A 19,041-nucleotide genomic window follows, 5' to 3' on the forward strand; every position below is an offset into this window, starting at 1 on the left:
TCTTCAGTGACGGAGTGGTGATTAATGAATCAATTGGCTGGCCCTGTAAATGTGCACTGGGAGTCTGGCTTCTGGCTCACCTTGAGGGACCTCTTCTTGTCCCATTTGCTTTCACTCTAATAGTAGAAGGGAAAGTGATTTATTGAGAGGTTGAACCTGAATCTGGGCCTTTGCCCATACCTTCTTAACTTCTGCCATCTACCCTCAGACACCACCCTCCCCAAGATGTCAGGGGGTTCCAGGGATGCCACAAATTCCCTGTGGGCATCTCACAGCTCATGTCATCACTCTCTGCTTTGGTCAGAATGCTACAAACATCCTGTCACCACCCTAGCTGGTGCTGCGGTATTAGCAGAGCCCACAGCCCCTGGCTCAGATGTCCCTGACCCCTCTAGCCTGCAGGGTCCTTGTCTAGACCTTGACCCCTGGGGCTGTAGCTGTCCTCACCAGCTCTGGCCACCCTCTCCATCACTACGGTGAGCACCTGTCTTTGTCTTCCCAAGGCCTCTGGAAGAGTGGAGTTCTTTTATTTCTGCTGTTTCCTCTCCAAACTGGACACAGGCTTGTTCCCATGTTTTTGTCTGTCCCTGTGTTGTGGGAACTACTCCAGTTGGGGCTGCACAAGGATGACAGAGTATCTCTGCCCTCAGATGGGGGCTCCCCAGTGAAACTGCTGCTCCTCTCACCATAGACAGGGAATCCCCAAGGATGTGACCTGGGATTCCTGGAGAACAGGGTTGGGCCTCACCCTTTAGACATGACTTCCTAAGAAAAAAGATTTTTCTCCCCGCACTGAGGATGGGGTTCATGTCCCCTCATCCTTAGGGCGTCTTCCACATCCACGCTCAGTGTGCCCACCTTGCCTTTCTTGGGATGTGTGGGGCCCAGAGGGCCCAACTAGCTGATAAGCAGCCATTTCCGGAGAGTACAGGCGACTGAACCCATAAAAAGGTGATTGAGAGAGCTGTGGGCTCCACTTCCAGAGAGAGCTCTAAAAATAACACCCTTGGCCATCTGTCCTGAGGGTAGAAGGGCTGGCCCAGAACTAGGGGCCTGAACAAGAGGGTCCCTCCTGTTCTCATGGGCTGATGCGAAGTCTGGAAGCACTGGAGGATCCAGCCAGGGCAGAGAAAGGGAGCTGGAAATGTTCATTGCAGACTTCCTTGTAGCACTCTTTTTTTCCTGTCGGAGGCAGGTGGGTCTGATGGGGTTGGTAGACCCCATACTTACTTAGCTTCCCTTCCCCTCCTTGCACACCTGACTCCTAAGCCTCACGGTTGTCTGAGATAGTAAGCCTTTCTGTCTATCATGATTGAGTGGGCCTCTCCCTGGGGTCAGCCTCAGCCCTTTTCTCTGGTTTGAATCCCGGGTGACCTTGGCTGTTGCTTCCTTACCTCTCAGAGCATTAGTTTCCTCATCTGGAATGTGGGGAGAAACTCAGCTCATTGTGTTGTTGTGCCTGAAATCATGTACTGCCCAGTACACAGTAGGTGCTTAACAAACAGGAGTCTTTCCCTTGCTGGGGATCTTTGACCCTGAGCCCAGTGGAGATTGTAACGGGCTAGGGATGGTGGCATGTTGTTGGGCATTCCTGGCATCACTCAGTCCTGTAAGACACCAGTGTTCAAGTGACCCCTGGATGGAAATGGGGGCACATTGCCTTGCAAGGGGTCTGTATACCAGGCCTGCTGGACCTGAATGTGTATGTGTCAGGCTGGGTGTACAGGTGGCTGACTCAGCTGCTTCTGGGGAGGGGACTGACCTTGGCCTCCTCCCACCCCTCTCCCAACTCTTGAACAGAGGGAGACATAGTGGAGTGTCCAGAGGGGTCCCTCCTCCAAGATTTCACAGATGGCAGGTCAAAAGCCAAGATTATAGCTCCCATCCTGCCTCCAGTAGCAAGAGGTTTTCCCCACAGGTCCTGTCAATGTATTATGGAAAAGAGGCTTAAAAGGTTGGCTTTTGGAAGGAGTGGTCATAAGTCCCACAGGCTGGAAAATATGGATCTGGACTCCTGCCTGCATCTCCTCTCCCCAACCATGGACAAGCTAGGAAAGAAGGAATGTCAACCCTGGTCCTAGGGGTCTTCCCAGGAATCTAGACCGAATGGTTCACTTCCTCAGGAGGCTACACCTGCTGTTGGGCTGCTGAAGGGTGAAGATGGGGTTCTGACTAGGCATCCTGTCCAGAGGTACCCTGAATCCAAGTGTTGGGGGGTTCCGCCTTGGCTCCTTAGAGGTGGAGACATCACTTACTGTCTGAAAGTAAGCTCAGCGATCTGCCCCTGGGTGGAGTGAGGAAGGAGAGCCCTCCCCCTCCAGTTCCCCTCCCCTTTCAGACCAGGATATAAGCCCCACACGGAACGCACTGAGCTGAGGAGGCCACAGCCCCACCTGTAGAAGTCCAGCCCTTCGGACTCCTCTGGCCTTCTATCTCCTGACCACTCTGCCTCTGGAGCTGTCGCTGTGAGTGGCCTGGGACCCAGCAATGGTCTGGTTGGGGGATCCCAGGCTAGTTTGTGGGGAAACTGAGGCTAGCAAGGTGGAAACGGACTGAGTGGTGAGAAGCTGGTTTGGAAGGGGGTCAGCGGAAGTGGGAAGGAGAAAAGCCGGGGAGTCCCTGCTGCCAGCATAGCCTTGTTCCTCCATCTGCCCTTCTGGTGGAGGCAGGCAGGGCTTATGCCCTTTTAACAGATGAGGAAACTGAGGCCAGAGATGGTGCAGTGCCTGAGAACACACAGCCAGCAGGCGGCTAAGTCTTGGTCGGGAACCAGCCCCAGACAGGTCGCTGAAGCTTCGGTTAGATGGCAACCTCTGCTTCCCACTTCCAAGTAGGTGCTCGGACTGACTCTAGCGCCTCTCTCCAGATGATGTCGGGGCGCAGATCCTGGCCCGCCATGGCCACAGTGCTACTGACCCTGCTCGTCTGCCTGGGGGAGCTGGTCGACGCCTACCCCGCCAAACCCCAAGCTCCGGGAGAACACGCCTCGCCAGATGAGCTGAACCGCTACTACACCTCGCTGCGCCACTACCTCAACCTGGTCACTCGGCAACGGTGAGAACGCGTGCGGGGTGGGCGGGGCCGGGCTGCCACCAGGGGCGTGGCCAGATACGACCCCACCCATCTCTGGCTCCGCCCTGCAGCTTTGGGAAACGCGACTTTTCAGAAGCTCTTCTCTCCATACTGCTCTTTCCAGATCGCGAGGACCCGCCGGTCAAGTCGCGGTAAAAGCGCCCCGCCGGACGGCTGTCCCCTGGGGGGTGGCCTGGTCTTCCTTCCACCTTATCCCCGCCGCCTAGTACTTTTCCCCAATCTCGCCTACCCAGATCCGACGCCAAGCTTGGCTCCATATGACTCCTTTCCTTTTCCTCCTACAGGCCAGAAGGAGACTACCTGTGGTGAAGACCCCGACGGCCTCCAGAGAGAGATGTGCTAAGACACCAACCCCATTTCCATGTTTGCTCCCGACCCCGGAGCCTGGATTCCTCTCAGGGCTTGCTGGGTCTGAAGTCCTTATTTGGGGTCCTTATTTCCATTTCTCCGTGTCCCCGCCCCTGGGCTGGAGGCCCAGATGTGGTCCTTCCTTGATCTCTAAATAAAGTGCAAATTTCACTGAACTGGAAATGGTGCGTTTCTACATCTTGTCTCTTGTCCTTCGTGGAGGTGGCATCCAGGTGGGAGTGGAGGGTGGAGGGGAGAGAGCTGAGAGGATAGAAGAAGACGCCTGAGACCAAAGGAGCCCGAGGCCAGGGCTGGGGTGGAGTGAGGGGCCCTCTCTGCTCTGAACTAAGAGAAAACGCTACCCCCCAGCGTGAGGAGTGGATGGCACCCAGACAAGGGTCCTCTGGCGCTCTAGTCAGGTGGGGTGGGGGCAGGTTGAAAGTTCTTCCAAAGGGTTAGGGAGGAGCAGGAAGAATTGCTGCTGGAGGGTGAAGGGTGTGGAAAGGAGCAGGCTAGGCAGCCCAGGAGAGTAGCTGGGGACAGAGCTGCGCCATCCCCCAAAGAGGGAAGTGTCTGGAGAATGGGCTTGGTACCAACACCCCAGGTTACCCCGAGGAGATGTATCACTAACCCCGGGGGCTGTAGTGGCTGGGAGTGGAGATGGGACCCCAGTTGGGGCTGTGGAGGGAGAGTCATTTGTGGGGTGAGATGGGTGTGTGTGCTGGGGGAAGGGGTCACTTCTAACACCCCCATTGCCTGAGCAGGAGCAGTGGGAGTGTGGAGGCTGCCCTTGCTCTCCGCTGCTTCCCTCCCCTTTCTGAATTCACACTCAGGAGATAAATCACCAAGCATGGTGTCCTGGGGACAAGGTCATGAGAGGGATGCCCTCTCCCAGAGGTGGCTCTGGGAGAGGAGCCTCAAGCTGGCTCTGCCATCGGTGGAGGAGAGGCCCCTGGTCAGACACCACCTGCCTTGGGGTCCCTGGGGTTCTACCACCTTCCCTTCCCTGCACTGCCCTCTAGTCTCCAAGAAGGTAGGGTGGAAGGGGGAGATGGAAGCAGGTTGAAGGCCTGGTCAGGTCACAGGCCTTGTAGACTCCAATGCTCTAAGCCTTTGGCCTGGCCACTCCCCCTGCTGTAGATCACTTTTCCTCTCTTCATTCTGGAGATCAGTTTCAGGGTAGTGGCTACCTCCTCCCAGAAGCCTGCCCTGATTGCTTGGGGGTGGAGTTAGTTCTCTCTGGTTTCCTCTTCCTACAACAGTCTACCTTCTGAGACCCACTTTCCATCACAGTTCCTCCTGTCTTCTCTCCTCTACTCTAACCACTCCTCTACTCTAACCATTCTAACCAGTTGATCAAGTCCCCAGCCCAACCCCAGGAGAGGTAGGATGGGACCATGCGATGGCTGCTACAAAAGTTGGTTTATTTTGTGGTTGGAGGTGTGGGAGGATGTGAATCTGTGTGTTTGTCCATGGTCTCCTGTCTGTTGGTCTTTTGGGAGAGCTGTGGTCAGTTTGAAGCTAATAGAAGAGATCCCTTGTATAAATTATATGGCCACAGACAATTTCTGCCCAGCTTGACATGTCTGGTTCACCATAGGTGACATGGGTTTGCTTCAAGTCCATGGGGGATGTGTTGAGAGATGATTAATCCACTGCTGATCAGACTCAACCAATGTTGGAGCTGGAGGGAACCTTAGATGTAACATTAATGACGCCAATATCAATAGTTACTTAAAAAAAAAAAGGCACTTACTGAGAATTCACTTGTGGTGCAGTGGTTAGGACTCAGCACTTTCACTGCAGGGGCTTGGGTTTGATCCCCAGTCAGGAAACTAAGATCCTGCAAGCTGCATAACACAGCCAAAAAAAGCACTTACTTATATGTTAGACAATAAGCTAATTGTTTTACATGCATTATATGGCCACGGTATTGATCTGGCTTTTATTATTTTTTTTAATTTTATTTTATTTTTAAACTTAACATAATTTTATTAGTTTTGCCAAATATCAAAATGAATCCGCCACAGGTATACATGTGTTCCCCATCCTGAACCCTCCTCCCTCCCCATTCCATCCCTCTGGGTCGTCCCAGTGCACCAGCCCCAAGCATCCACTATCGTGCATCGCACCTGGACTGGCAACTCGTTTCATACATGATATTTTACATGTTTCAATGCCATTCTCCGACATCTTCCCACCTTCTCCCTCTCCCACAGAGTCCATAAGACTGTTCTATACATCAGTGTCTCTTTTGCTGTCTCGTACACAGGGTTATTGTTACCATCTTTCTAAATTCCATATATATGCGTTAGTATACTGTATTGATGTTTTTCTTTCTGGCTTACTTCACTCTGTATAATAGGCTCCAGTTTCATCCACCTCATTAGAACTGATTCAAATGTATTCTTTTTAATGGCTGAGTAATACTCCATTGTGTATATGTACCACAGCTTTCTTATCCATTCATCTGCTGATGGACATCTAGGTTGCTTCCATGTCCTGGCTATTATAAACAATGCTGCGATGAACATTGGGGTACACGTGTCTCTTTCCCTTCTGGTTTCCTCAGTGTGTATGCCCAGCAGTGGGATTGCTGGATCATAAGGCAGTTCTATTTCCAGTTTTTTAAGGAATCTCCACACTGTTCTCCATAGTGGCTGTACTAGTTTGCATTCCCACCAACAGTGTAAGAGGGTTCCCTTTTCTCCACACCCTCTCCAGCATTTATTACTTGTAGACTTTTGGATCGCAGCCATTCTGACTGGTGTGAAATGGTACCTCATAGTGGTTTTGATTTGCATTTCTCTGATAATGAGTGATGTTGAGCATCTTTTCATGTGTTTGTTAGCCATCTGTATGTCTTCTTTGGAGAAATGTCTATTTAGTTCTTTGGCCCATTTTTTGATTGGATCATTTATTTTTCTGGAGTTGAGCTGTAGGAGTTGCTTGTATATTCTCGAGATTAGTTGTTTGTCAGTTGCTTCATTTGCTATTATCTTCTCCCATTCTGAAGGCTGTCTTTTCACCTTGCTAATAGTTTCCTTTGATGTGCAGAAGTTTTTAAGGTTAATTAGGTCCCATTTGTTTATTTTTGCTTTTATTTCCAATATTCTGGGAGGTGGGCCATAGAGGATCCTGCTGTGATGTATGTCGGAGAGTGTTTTGCCTATGTTCTCCTCTAGGAGTTTTATAGTTTCTGGTCTTACGTTGAGATCTTTAATCCATTTTGAGTTTATTTTTGTGTATGGTGTTAGAAAGTGCTCTAGTTTCATTCTTTTACAAGTGGTTGACCAGTTTTCCCAGCACCACTTGTTATGATCTGGCTTTTAAACTTGAGATGTAATTAAAAATTACTTAAGGAAGAAATTTATTTCTCTCTTACATAAAATGCGAGTTTCATCTGGGGCAGTGGCAGCTCTGCTCCATGGGGATGTTAACAGCCCAGCTGCCTATTCTGTGGTCTTCCCAAGCCCTCATCTAAATGACTGAAGATAACCCATCTGGCTCATAGCTGCATCCCTATTCTAGCCACTGGGAAGGGAGGGAAGGAGAAAGGGTAGTTGTGCTGGTTATTGTGCTGTATAGCAAGTTATCCTAAAAGCAGCTCTATCTTACACCATGAGTCTTTCAAGGGCAGGAGCCCCACAGTTGCTGCAGAAGCCTCAGAGACACAAGACTGGATTTGAGTCCCAGTTCTATCATTCACGGACTGTGTGACTGGCCTAGTCATTTCATGTCATTGCATTTATTTCTTTACTAATGAAACAGGGATCCTCAGACCTTAAATAATATTGGATTGGCCAAAAAATTCATTTGGGTTTTCCCATAAGTTTATGGAAAAATTCTAACAAACTTTTTGGCCAATTCAATAATATTAGTTCATCGTTTTAAGGCTCAGAGAGATGTAAGCTGCCAAAAGTCACGCAGCTAATGAATGTCTGAGCTAGTGAGTAAGAGAGTTAAGTCTACAGGTCAGCTTGACACAGCCTGGCACATGCTTATGAATATCCCCCTTCTTTTCCTTTCTTCTACTCACTCCGAAAAGTGAAAGTGTTAATCACTCAGTCGTGTCCGACTCTTTGTGACCCCGTGGATTGTAGCCTGCCAGACTCCTCTGTCCATGGGATTCTCCAGGCAAGAATACTGGAGTGGGTTGCTATTGCCTTCTCCAAGAATATTGGAGTGGGTTACCATGCCTTCCTCTGGGGGATCTCCCCAACCCAGGGATCGAACCCAGGTCTCCTGCATTGCAGGTGGGTTCTTTACCATCTGAGCTGCCAGAAAAACCCAAGAATACCGGAATAGGTAGTCTATCCCTTCTCCAGGGGAACTTCCCGACCCAGGAATTGAACTGGCGTCTCCTGCATTGCAGGCAGATTCTTTTTTTTTTTTTCCTTTTAAATTAATTTCTTTATTTTAATTGGAGACTAATTACTTTATAATATTGTGGTGGTTTCTGCCATACATTGACATGAATCAGCCACAGGTGTACATGTGTCCCTCCATCCTGAACCCCCTGCCACCTCCCTCCTCACCCCATCCCTGTGGTTTGTCCCAGAGCACCAGCTTTGAGTTCCCTGCCTCATGCATGGAACTTGCACAGGTCCTCTAGTCTACATATGGTAATATACATGTTTCAGTGCTATTCTCTCAAATCATCCCACCTTTGCCTTCTCCAGCAGAGTTCAAAAGTCTATTGCTTACATCTGTGTCTCTTTTGCTGTCTTGCTTATAGGGTCGCCATTACCATCTTTCTAAATTCCATATATATGCGTTAATATACTGTATTGGTGTTTCTCTTTCTGACTTACTTCACTTTGTATAATAAGTTTCAGTTTCATCCACCTCATTAGAACTGACTCAAATGTGTTCTTTTTTACTGCTGAGTAATATTCCATTGTGTATATGTACCACAACTTCTTTATCCATTCTTCTGCCAGTGTACATCTAGGTTGCTTCCATGTCCTAGCTATTGTAACCAGTGCTGCAATGAACATTGGGGTAAATGTGTCTCTTTCAATTTTGGTTTCCTTGGTGTGTATGCCCAGCAGTGGGATTGCTGGGTTGTATGACAGTTCTGTTTCCAGTTTTTTAAGGAATCTCCATACTGTTCTCCAGAGTGGCTGTACTAGTTTGCATTCCCATCAACAGTGTAAGAGGGTTCCCTTTTCTCCACACCCTCTTCAGCATTTATTGTTTGTAGACTTTTTGATGGCAGCCATTCTAACCAGTGTGAGATGGTACCTCATTGTGGTTTTGATTTGCATTTCTCTGATAATGAGTGATGTTGAGCATCTTTTCATGTGTTTGTTAGTGCAGGCAGATTCTTTACCAGCTGAACTACCAGGGAAGAACTCACTCCTAACCCATCTCAAAATGGCTCTGACACTGTTTCCTTCCAACTACCTCAAGGGAAAAACTCCCCTCCTTCCACACCCAGCCCATATGTGACCCAGAGCCTCTACCTGACACACACCCAGTTTTTCTTTCCTACCCATTCAACCATTCCTCTCCTGCAGTAATTTATTATATGGATTGGTTTGGCCCATCTCTTAGAAAGAAAAAAGCCTTCCTCTTCAGGAAAAAATTGAGCTGTCAATGATAGGATTTGCTTTTGCAGGCACTGTGGGCAGGGAGGACTACTGAGCACTCCTGAGCCTTCAGGGGACCATGGAGGCAGATGGACTCCTCATGGTGGACAGAACCCAGGTTTCAAATTAATGACCTGAACCCTTAGTTGGGCCTGAGTTGGGCCTGAGCAGGTGGGACAAGGACCCCAGGTGTGTGTGTGTGTGTGTGTGTGTGAGAGAGAGAGAGAGAGAGAGAGAGAGAGATGAACCTCAACCCAAGGGTTTCCCTAGGGAATGGGGGACCCCCTGAGTTCCTGGTATCTGGGGCTGGCCACCATTTCCTTTCCCTGCTCCCTTGCTGCTGCCAACCCAGTGTAAGAATAAGACAGTGGCCTAAGAGTTGTCCCAGGCTGCTTTGGAGAAATTTTTGGAGGGGGCATGTAATGCTAATCGCATTCCTGCCTTTGCAGTCCCGTATGTGGGGACCACCTTTGCCCTGTGACCTCAGGTGTTTCTAGGGTCTTTCTTTCCTGGTCTTACTGAAGGCTTCACTCCATCCTAACACTGCCCAGTGGCCACCGTCCCTGTCCCAGAGAGCGTGGGGTTGGGCAGTGGAGGGGGACCACTATCACTTAGTCTGTCTGCAGGTACGTCCTTGGTGCTTCTCGAAGCACAGCTCCACAGCAAGCCCTGGGAACAGATAAAGGTGAGTGAGAAGCATCACCCAGTCTGGACGTGACCATACGTTTGAGAAAGCGCATCCACTGCCCACTCCTCCTCAGTTGTCCCAGCGTCGCTGAGAGGATCCAGAAGAAGAATCTCTTGTTCGCAAAGGAGAAAAATGAAAGCTGTAGGTTCTGCTGACACTGTAGAGTAACTGTCATTTTTGTAGGCGCTGACAAAGCTGTTTACCTCTGTGACAGGACACAACTATAGATGGCCTCAGCTTTGAGCCAATCCCCAGATCCACCATCTGTCCGCAGGCGCTGGGACCTGACCTGGGTAATGGCCGTAACCGGTCCCACAGCAGCTGGAGTCCTGTGGGAGCCCAGACCCTTTGTACTATAGTTGGAGCCTGGCGCCCCCTGGTGGCAGCCTGCAGCGCCTGCCGGGCTCCCTAGAGGCCCGCCTATTGGGGTGTATGTGCTAAGTCGCTTGAGTTATGTCCCACTCTTCGCGACCCTATGCACTGTAACCCGCCAGGCTCCTCTGTCCGTGGGATTCTCCAGCAAGAATACTGGAGTGGGTGCCTATGCTCTCCTCTAGGGAATCTCCATGACCCAGTGACCAAAGAAGCCATATCTCGTATGTCTGCTGCATTGGCAGGTGCGTTCTTTACCACTAGTGCCGCCTGGGCAGCCCCAGCCATTAGGAGACCAGCCACTAATTCACCAGCCTCATTTTATCAAGTTGGACCCCGAGGCCCAGAGAAGGGCCAGCAGGGCTTTTGGAGACAGAATGATCTCCATTCTGCTTTGTGGAATTGGGTGGAGCGTTATTGCTCTTATTGCCAGAAATCAGAATTGAGAGGAGGAAGGTAGAACTCTAGGAATTCCTGAGCCTTCCTTTATCCTCATTACCTTGAGGAAAAGCAAAGCTTAGATCTGTGCAGCATCACCTCCAGTCCTCATCCCCATCCCACCCTTGCCCCTGGTCCTCTCCCAACACAATCTTTTGGTGATGTGATCTGAGATGGAAGAACCTCAGGGGTGAGAAGTCCCTTGCCCACTTCTAGGGCTTCATTGAGTCATTCAGACACAGTCAGTTATGCTCCTACCCTGAGCTGAGGAGGGAGCCAGGGGTGGGGGAAGGGACGCTGAGCAGGGAAGACTCAGAGGCTCCTGGGACCAGGGTGGGGGGTTGGGGGGGGGTGGTTGGCAGCGGCGGTGGTTTGCAGGCACTGGTGGGGTTTGAAATCTAAGTCAGAACTTGAGTCTTAGACAGCTGTGTGACCTTGGGCTAGTATCTTCGCCTCTCTGAGCCTCACGTTTCTTAGTCGAAAAGTGGGAAATTATAGCAATACTTTAACAGCCTTGCTTAGAAAAAAAAAAAGAGCACAGATTTTGGAGTTAGACTTTGTTTCAAACCCTGAATCTCCACTGATTAGTTATGTGGCTTGAGACTAGTTACTTAAGTCTCTGAGACTCAGTTTCTGAATCTGTAAAATGGGTTGTTGTAGGAACTCACTGAGGTGATTGAGCTGGGAGCACTTTAGAAAATTCAAGGCCGTACAAGTGATTCTGGTTTTTATCTTTATCTTGGAATGGAGGCACTGGGAAATGGCTGCCAGATACTGGCCTCCCTGCCCCGTCTCCCCTGAACCCAGGAATGAGAACAGGCACACCAGTTCTCATTGCGCATCTATCTGCTACCCAGGGAGAGGTTTCTCCCTACCCGGGTCCCCACTCCTTTCCACATTCCCCAGTTCCCTGAGGCATCTCTCCCGTTCCATCTTGTTCTAATCACAGATGCACAGGAAGTCCTGAGTCTCCAGCCTTCATCCCTGGAGTCTCAGAGCCACAGCCTCAATCTTCTGCCCGGAGGGAATCTGCTTGAGTATTTGGGTTAATCCTGGTGAGACAGGCAGGGCTGTTCCGAGTTCTGCAATCAGAACCTTTCAGTTATCCTGCATTCCCAGGACCCCATCCTTCTTGAACTTGCTCTGGCGCCCGAAGGCAGATGGGGGCCTACAGGAGACTGATCGTGGCCCACTTTTACCCATTATGCTGCCAGTGTGACACCCACAACACTGCCCTGTCCCCCTCCTGTCCCTGGTCCTGGTGCTGGCGTTGCCGGCACCAGGGAGATGGTGGGAGGAGGGGATGAGGGCTGGGGAGGGACAGAGGCTGACAGGAGGCGGGGACTCTAGGGGCTGAGGACTATAAAAGGGCCGTGGTCAAGGACGGGGTGGGGTCCATCCAGCCCAAGGCAGGCACTGATTTGGTCCAGCGCCCACTCGTTCAGGACTCAGGGTAAGTGGGCTCAGCCTGCTCCTAGCTCTGGGGCCAGGGGGCTCAGAGGGGCCAGGGGTGGGTTGTGTGGAAGGATGTGGTGCTTTGCAGGGCTGGGGGCCTCCAGAGGGCTGAGGTCCTGTGTGGGTCTGGCTCTACACCTGGACAAATCCATCACCTTGGGAGAGCAGCCTGCTGGCTAGAAGCCTGCAGATGTGCGCCGGGCAGGGGCTCGTGGCTGTGAACACAAGTCCGTGTGTGTGGCCATACCTCCTGGTGACACGGGCTGCGGTGTCCTCTCCAGGACCTGCATCTGCGTGTCTACCCCTGGCAGAGTGGCTGGGGGAAAGTAGGGTGGAAGGACAGCACACCTACAGGCTGTGGATTTCTGCCCCTTGGTTCACAAGTTCCTTCTGTGTGCCCCCACCCTGTAGGGGAGCTGGAGCACCCCTAATTCCCATAGCCCCTCCCCTCCAACTCTCACCCATAGCTGCCTCTTCAGGGCCATCAGGCCCTGGGTGTCCGGAGTCCTGGGTCTCCTACCCAAGTCCCTACCCCCCGCTTCTCTGCTACACTTTTCTGCTTTGCCTAGGCCCTAGCTGAGCTCCAGCTGCTGTTCTGCTCTGAAGAGGGGTCTGGTGAGCTCTCCAGGGCAGGGTCTAGGAGGTGAGGTGATCAGCTCCCACTAGCCCTTTGCTCTGCCCCTTGGTCTCCAGGCTTGGAGAAATGGGTGATGGGCTAAGGGGAGGGGGGCGGGGCGGGCTCTATGCTCCCTCTATCTCCCTGATCCTGGCTCCTCAGATGGCTGCCGCGCACCGCTGCCTCTTCCTGCTCCTTCTGTCCACGTGCGTGGCTCTGTTGCTGCAGCCACCCCTGGGTGCCCTGGGAGCCCCGATGGAGCCAGAGTATCCGGGGGACAATGCCACGCCAGAGCAGATGGCCCAGTATGCAGCTGAGCTCCGCAGATACATCAACATGCTGACCAGGCCTAGGTGAGTGTGAGATGGGGAGAGAGACCCCGGCCAAGACCCCAGGCCCAGCTCCTTCCATGTTCTTCGGGAGAAGAGCATCTCTACAGTCTGGCCTGGGCCCCTGTGCCCTGGGCAGGATGGTGCCCAGGGGTAGGCATGAGGCAGGTGAACGTACCTGGGCACAGTGCTGGCCCCAGCTGTCTCTCCCCTCCCAGGTATGGGAAAAGAGACAAAGAAGGCTCGCTGGACTTCTTGGAGTGTGGGTCTCCCCACTCAGCGGTCCCCAGGTGGGTTTTTTTCTTTGTCCTGTGTGCCCAGATGCCTGGGGCAGGAAATGGGGGTGTGTAGGGTGGGGGAGAACAGGCGGCTGAGGTCTCCAGAGGGCACAAGGACTACTCACACTGCCATGTTTTGCCCTCTTCTTGCAGGGAGATCAGTACAATGGACTCATAATGCCACCTCCTGCTCCTCTGACTCCAGGGCGAGGCTGGCCCAGCTCTCCCATCTGCACCCTTGGCTCTGGCTGTAGCTTGCTCCCTGCTTCCATATTGGCTAAATAAAGCAAATCAAAGTTCTTAGCCTCACTCTCCCTGTGTCTCTGTGGACCCCTGGTTGGGACAGGAGCAGGCCAAATGCACAGGAAGAAAGGGGCAGGCAGAGAGAAGGGAACCGAAGGTGTTATGACTGACCCAGAATGTCTGGAAGGTCATCAGAGCCATTTAATTCATCCTGTCCACTTCACAGAGGGGCAAGTTGTGGCCCAGGGGGAGACGGGGACTCCCCCAAGGTCGTTCAGAAAGTCAGTGAAACTTCAATCGTCCCATTTCATACCTCTAGACCCTCCCAATCATTGGCTTGATGGCAGCCCTGCCCCCAAATGGATCCCCACCAATGTGTTCTTATAGCCTAGGCAGTAGATGAAGTGCTAGTTTGTACTAGAGAGAGTCCAGCCCAGAGGAACGACTGGGGTTAAGACGGTCATGGTTTACATCGGTGGCATTGGAATTGCCCTCCTTGGGGCGGTGAGAGGTGGGTCACTGTGCATGATGGGCTGAAGTGTGGCCCCTCACAGGCACAGCACACAGCAGAAGCATGGCCAGAAGAAGGGGACAGAGATGGGGAGGGGTCTGGAGATAGTGTCACGTGAAATTGTTGGGAAACTGAACTTCTGTGTGCCAGGGGCATTTAACCCTCTCAACAACTCTGTGAGGGGGAAGATACTGTTATCCTCACTCTACAGAGGAGGAAACTGAGGCTCAGAGAGGTACAGCATTTTGTCCAAGGTCTGGCAGCAGATGGTAATCCAATACAGGGACACAGCATCGACTTGAGTCAGATGAACCTGGGTTTGAATCCCTGATCGGCCATATTCCCTCTATGTGCTTTTGGGCAGATCTATAACCTCTCTGAGTCTCAGGTTCCTCATCTGTAAAATGGAAAGAATGATAGGGTTGTAGTGAGCAGGACATGAAATGATACATGTAAAGTTTTTAGCATGGCTCTTAACCCAGGAAAGCGCTCAGCAGACCAGAGCCTCTGAGGGGCAGACTTGCAGCCAAGCAGCTGTTTCCATGAAGTGTGGGAGCAGAGGGATGATTGGTCTTCAAACAAACACAGCTTCAGCTTACGGAAGAGGGTTAGGGTTAACTCCATGTGCCTACAGAAAAGGGCTCTGGAAGGCAGACTTTCTTTGACTGTAAGGAAGCATCACTGAAGAACCAGAAAGCTGGGAAGAACTTGCTCTGAGAGGCAGTGAACTCCTGGGCATTTAAGGGCTACTCAAGCCAAGTCGCAGAAGGGGAGGCTGCAGGAGGAAGCTGACCTTCCAGGGAGGAGGTTGGATTAGCTGAGCGATGGCCACCTCCAGGAGACCAGTCTGTGGTCTGCACGCTCCAGTTCAGGGAGGGAGAGAAGCCGGACCCTGCCAGGGAGGCATGGGCTGGGGAGGGGGTCTTAGTGGCCTTTGCCAGCTCTCCTCTTCTCGGGCATCTGAATAAGGGGGCAGGCAGTGGGATGTGTGTCTACGTGTGGCTGAGAGGGAGCAACCTCATCTCTCTCCTCTTGTCCTGGCCCGGGAGCACCTGTGGATAACGGATGGTCATGGTGGGGCTGGGAGTGAGAAGTGAGAGAATGCAAACCTTTTTGGTTCCTGGAATGCCTCCTTTTGCTTCTCTCACATGCCCTGCCTGAAGGGATGAGGCCTGTGGGTTTGGGGAATGAGGGGATCCACTTTCCTGGGCTCAGCACCTCATACTGAACGCATGGCAATGACACCAGAGTCGTGGTTCCCCTCAAGTTCTGGCTGTGCAAACAACTCAAAAGTGGACCTAGTTCCTAAAAGTCAAAGGGCTGGCAAGGATACCACACTGGGCAAGTGCATGGCTCAGGCAAGGGGGCATCTGGGAGGGAGGCTGGTTTCAGCTGAAGAACAGTTTGGATGATGGAGCCGGAAGTCCCAGAATTTTCTCTGACCGCTAAGGGGATGGGTTCTGAGTGGGGAGAGGTGTAGATACTTCCCAGAGGCAGGAATCGGGACTCTACTCAGAACATCCCTGTGTGAGAGTTGGATGAGGATGGGGCGTCTGCCCCTGCCCAGGCCTCTCTGATGGCCCCCAGCTCCCAGAGGAGACAGCTTCTTAGGGACGGGCCTAGGTAAGCTTCTGCCCTCCCCTTGCTCTGTTCACAGCCAGAGGGGCTGAAATGATCCCCAAAGCCAAGGCAGGACTTATGCTCTGCACACTGTGGGGGTGGGGTGGGTGGGTGCTGTTTGTTTGCAGGCTGGCATCACAGCTGCACTGCTCTGTGTAGAAACTTGGGGTGGGGGGGGCGGGTGTTAAATCTGGCTGGAGCCCCTCCTCGGAGGTTGCTGGGATCCACTTCTCTCACCCGTGCTCTCCCTCTTGGTTGCTGTTCAGTTGCTCAGTCGTGTCCAATTCTTTGCGACCCCAGGGACTGCAGCACTGCCAGGCATCCCTGTCTTTCACGATCTCCCGGAGTTTGCTCAAACTCATGGCCATTGAATTGGTGATGCCATCCAAACATCTCAACCTCTGTTGTCTCCTACTCCTGCCCGCGATCTTTCCTAGCATCAGATATCCCATGTCCCAAGGCAAAGAAGAAGCCGCAGCAAGACGGTAGGAGCAGTGCAATGGCGTTTAAAATCAAACCCTCTTGGCTAGGGCCTCCACAGCCGCCTCCCCCACCCCCAAGTAGTGTAAGTGCCTGGGGTGGGGGAAGGTGGATGGGTTGCAAGAAGGAGGCAGGGAAGACCCCTAAACCCAGGTCTTAGCTCCAGGAACCCCGCTTTCCCCTCCAAGGACAGGTCCCTTCCCGACCCGGCTCACAGAAGTCAAGGAAGCAACAGAGATTCCGTTTCTCTTTATTGTTCTCACTGAGGGCGGGCTGGGCAGGAGTTAGGCCCCCTCTCATAGTATAAAGAGGGTCGGTGGGCGGGGAGACTTGGTTGAGCTTCGGAAGTCAAAGCTCAGCCTGGAGAAGGAAGTCCCCGGGAATCCCCTGGGTCCCTCAAGCCTCCAGGGCTTCCTTTCGCTCCCGCCCAACCTGCTCCCAGTTCCGAGGACCCCGACTGGGGCCAGCTGGGCCCAGGCTCTCCTACCTGGGGCCCTGGGAGGAGGCTGGTTGGGGTTTCGCGGCGTTCAGCGGCTGGGGGCTCGTGGTTTTCGGTCCGGTGAGTTTCGTCGCGTTCGCTGGCAGAGGTTTCGTCGCGTTCGCTGATAGGGGTTTCGTACTATTCCTGGGGTTGTTCGCGGCACTAGAGTTCTTGGTGTTCTTGGATTTCATGCTGAGGAACACGTCTTTTCAGAGGCCATGGGGCTGCTCTGCGAGCCCAGTTCCCGGCTGCGATGAGCAGGGAGCTGGGTAGGGTGGGGTGGGGCAGGTGGCGTCTGTTTCCTTCCATCCCCTTCCCTTCCCCCTTGCCCACCTGCTACTGAAGAACTTCTCTATGTACTTGTTGAACTGGCCTAAGTTGGACAGCCAACGGGCGACCCGGAGCATCAGATGCTGTTGTCCTTGCAGTTCCTCCCCCACGACACCGTCCGGTCGCAAAAGCACTACTAGGCACACCAGGGCGAGTGCGCACGCGCAACGCAGAGCCGCGGGCTAGAGGGGGCGGGACAGACAGGGCAGGGGTGGTCACGTGACGTCCAGACCCGCGACATGGGACGTAGACAGGTACGCGAGCACCCTAAGGGACTTCCAGGTACCCAGGCAGAATGGTGCACACCTGGCCACGCACAGTGATGGACACAAAGCGCCAGGTACACGGGGACCCTGGCGATGGACTGGGAGGTACACCCTGAGATGGACACACCGGCATGGTATAGAGCCATTGGCCAGCTCCGTGACCTCACTGACTTCTTCTGCAACTCCTATTCGCCTCACTCCTGGCTCTCCGGCCTCCTTGCTGTTCCTCAAAAGTGTCAGACCTGCCATTCACTCTGCCTGGAGCCTTCCTCCAGGTATCCATATGACCAACTTCCTCCCTTCCTTCATCTCAAAATTCAAAAATCATCTCAAAATTCAAAAATCATATCAAAATTCGCCTTCTGAATGGACCCTACCGGGATGCCCCTATTTAACATTGCAATTCATCTCTTCATCCTGTTCTATTCTCTCTCTCTTGCAACTTCTAACTTACTGTATTCTATGCTTTTTTTTTTTTAATGAGTAAATCCACAATGGTAACCCCTCCACCAAGATAAGCACCTGGCAGCTAAGGGGATGGGCAGCTGGGCCCTTTGCCTGTTTTGTTTACTGATGTATCACAAGCACCTAGAACAGTGCCTGATGCTTAGTAGGCGTCCCGTGGGATTCTCCAGGCAAGAATACTGTTGTGGGTTGCCTTTTCCTACTCCAGGGGATCTTCCCCACCCAAGGATTGAACCCGGGTCTCCTGCATTGCAGGCGTATTCTTTACCATCTAAGCCACCAGGGAATCCTGGGTGCTCAATAGTACATGTTAAATGAAAGACTTAACACAGTTGCATTCAGGAGTGATAGTCCAAGAGTCCCCATGCACACCCGTCACACACAGAGAATTTTGTGTGGCAACACTCAGGCGCATCCAGTAATTGACAGACTGTGATGCCCATATACATGCTACTTATGGCTGGAGCCTGTGAGACTGCTAACCCTCTCTTGACCAGGAACTGCCCTCCTCCCCCCCACCCAAAGCAGGGACAGGCAACCCCGGCAGCTGTTCCGGCAGAGGGGGCTGCCCTGGCCTCACTCCTTCATGCCCTTAATGGCTTGAGGAGGGCCCCTGGGTGCCAGTCTCCATCCCAAGCTCCAGGACAGCACAGCTGACAGGGACCACCAGACATTACCATGGTGCTGGGCAGATGCAGAGCGGCACGGCAAAAGGATCTCTGCCCAGGAGCTCCCTGGCTCTTTATATTCCTCAGCATCCATGCCCTCTTTCCCTCTAAGGCTCCACCCCCTCTCCTGCCCTGTGTCATAACCTGAGAGTTGGGAACAGGGAGAGGGTGGGGGTGGAAGCACATGGGCTGCCAGCTGTCCTGAGCAGGGCACAGTCCCTGCCAGAGGCCCAGAGGTGTGGGTGGCAGAGGCAGAGGCACTGGGGAGTAAGGTAATTTTGCTCCAAGCCTACAGATCCCAGGGAGGAACTGTCTCTGGGGTTGAAAGGGGGCAGTGCTTTTCCCAGAGGCTATTTTCGGGGATAGGAAGGCTTCCCTGGTGGCTCAGATGGTAAAGAATCAGCCTGCAATGTGGGAGACCTGGGTTTGATCCCTGGGTTGGGAAGATCCCATGGAAGAGGGCATGGCAACCCACTCCAGTATTCTTGCCTGGAGAATCCCCAAGGACAGAGGAGCCTGGTGGGCTACAGTCCATGGGGTTGCAAATAGTCAGACACAACTGAGCGACTAAGCATAGGAGGGAAGCTATTTGAGAGGCCAGGCGCCCCTTACCTTCTAGCAGCCTCCAGGGTGCTTCCCTTACCCGCAGGGCTACTGTGAGGCCTCAGCGCCCCTGCTGCTGGCTTCTGGGCCTCTGGCCTGGGGAGGCTGTGTGGCAGTGAAGCTGATGTTTCTGCCTTCAGGATTGCAGACCACTCGGTACATC

General features: G+C 52.7%; 2 protein-coding genes across 7 annotated transcripts in view; both read left to right on the forward strand.

The window, feature by feature from the left end:
• LOC102414386 (transmembrane protein 101) overlaps window positions 1-3,617 on the forward strand; it is a 51,930-nt gene extending 48,313 nt beyond the window's left edge. For 3 of the 5 annotated variants that reach the window (XM_044938901.2, XM_025280034.3, XM_044938902.1), the window contains 3 exons: window positions 2,867-3,054; window positions 3,144-3,224; window positions 3,378-3,617. In XM_044938901.2, coding sequence (XP_044794836.1) covers window positions 2,867-3,054; window positions 3,144-3,224; window positions 3,378-3,402 — 294 coding nt within the window. In that variant the 3' untranslated portion in view covers window positions 3,403-3,617. Of the gene's footprint in view, window positions 1-2,203; window positions 2,466-2,834; window positions 3,055-3,143; window positions 3,225-3,377 lie in introns of those variants that run through there. The other 2 variants (XM_025280036.2, XM_006046857.3) reach the window with 2 other exon arrangements.
• An 8,196-nt stretch (window positions 3,618-11,813) lies between these two features.
• Window positions 11,814-13,514, forward strand: PPY (pancreatic polypeptide). Of its 2 annotated transcripts, XM_006046856.4 has the most exons (5): window positions 11,814-11,986; window positions 12,558-12,603; window positions 12,767-12,957; window positions 13,152-13,223; window positions 13,365-13,514. In XM_006046856.4, the coding sequence occupies exons 3-5, from the start codon at window positions 12,767-12,769 to the stop codon at window positions 13,387-13,389; spliced, it is 288 nt and encodes a 95-aa protein (XP_006046918.2). In that variant the 5' UTR covers window positions 11,814-11,986; window positions 12,558-12,603; the 3' UTR covers window positions 13,390-13,514. The 2 variants fall into 2 exon arrangements, with proteins under 2 accessions (XP_006046918.2, XP_006046917.2); XM_006046855.4 differs by lacking the exon at window positions 12,558-12,603 and having other exon boundaries at window positions 11,815-11,986.
• Window positions 13,515-19,041: the final 5,527 nt, after the last annotated feature.

Source organism: Bubalus bubalis, chromosome 3 (genome assembly GCF_019923935.1).
Source record: "Bubalus bubalis isolate 160015118507 breed Murrah chromosome 3, NDDB_SH_1, whole genome shotgun sequence".
Lineage (NCBI taxonomy): Eukaryota > Metazoa > Chordata > Mammalia > Artiodactyla > Bovidae > Bubalus > Bubalus bubalis.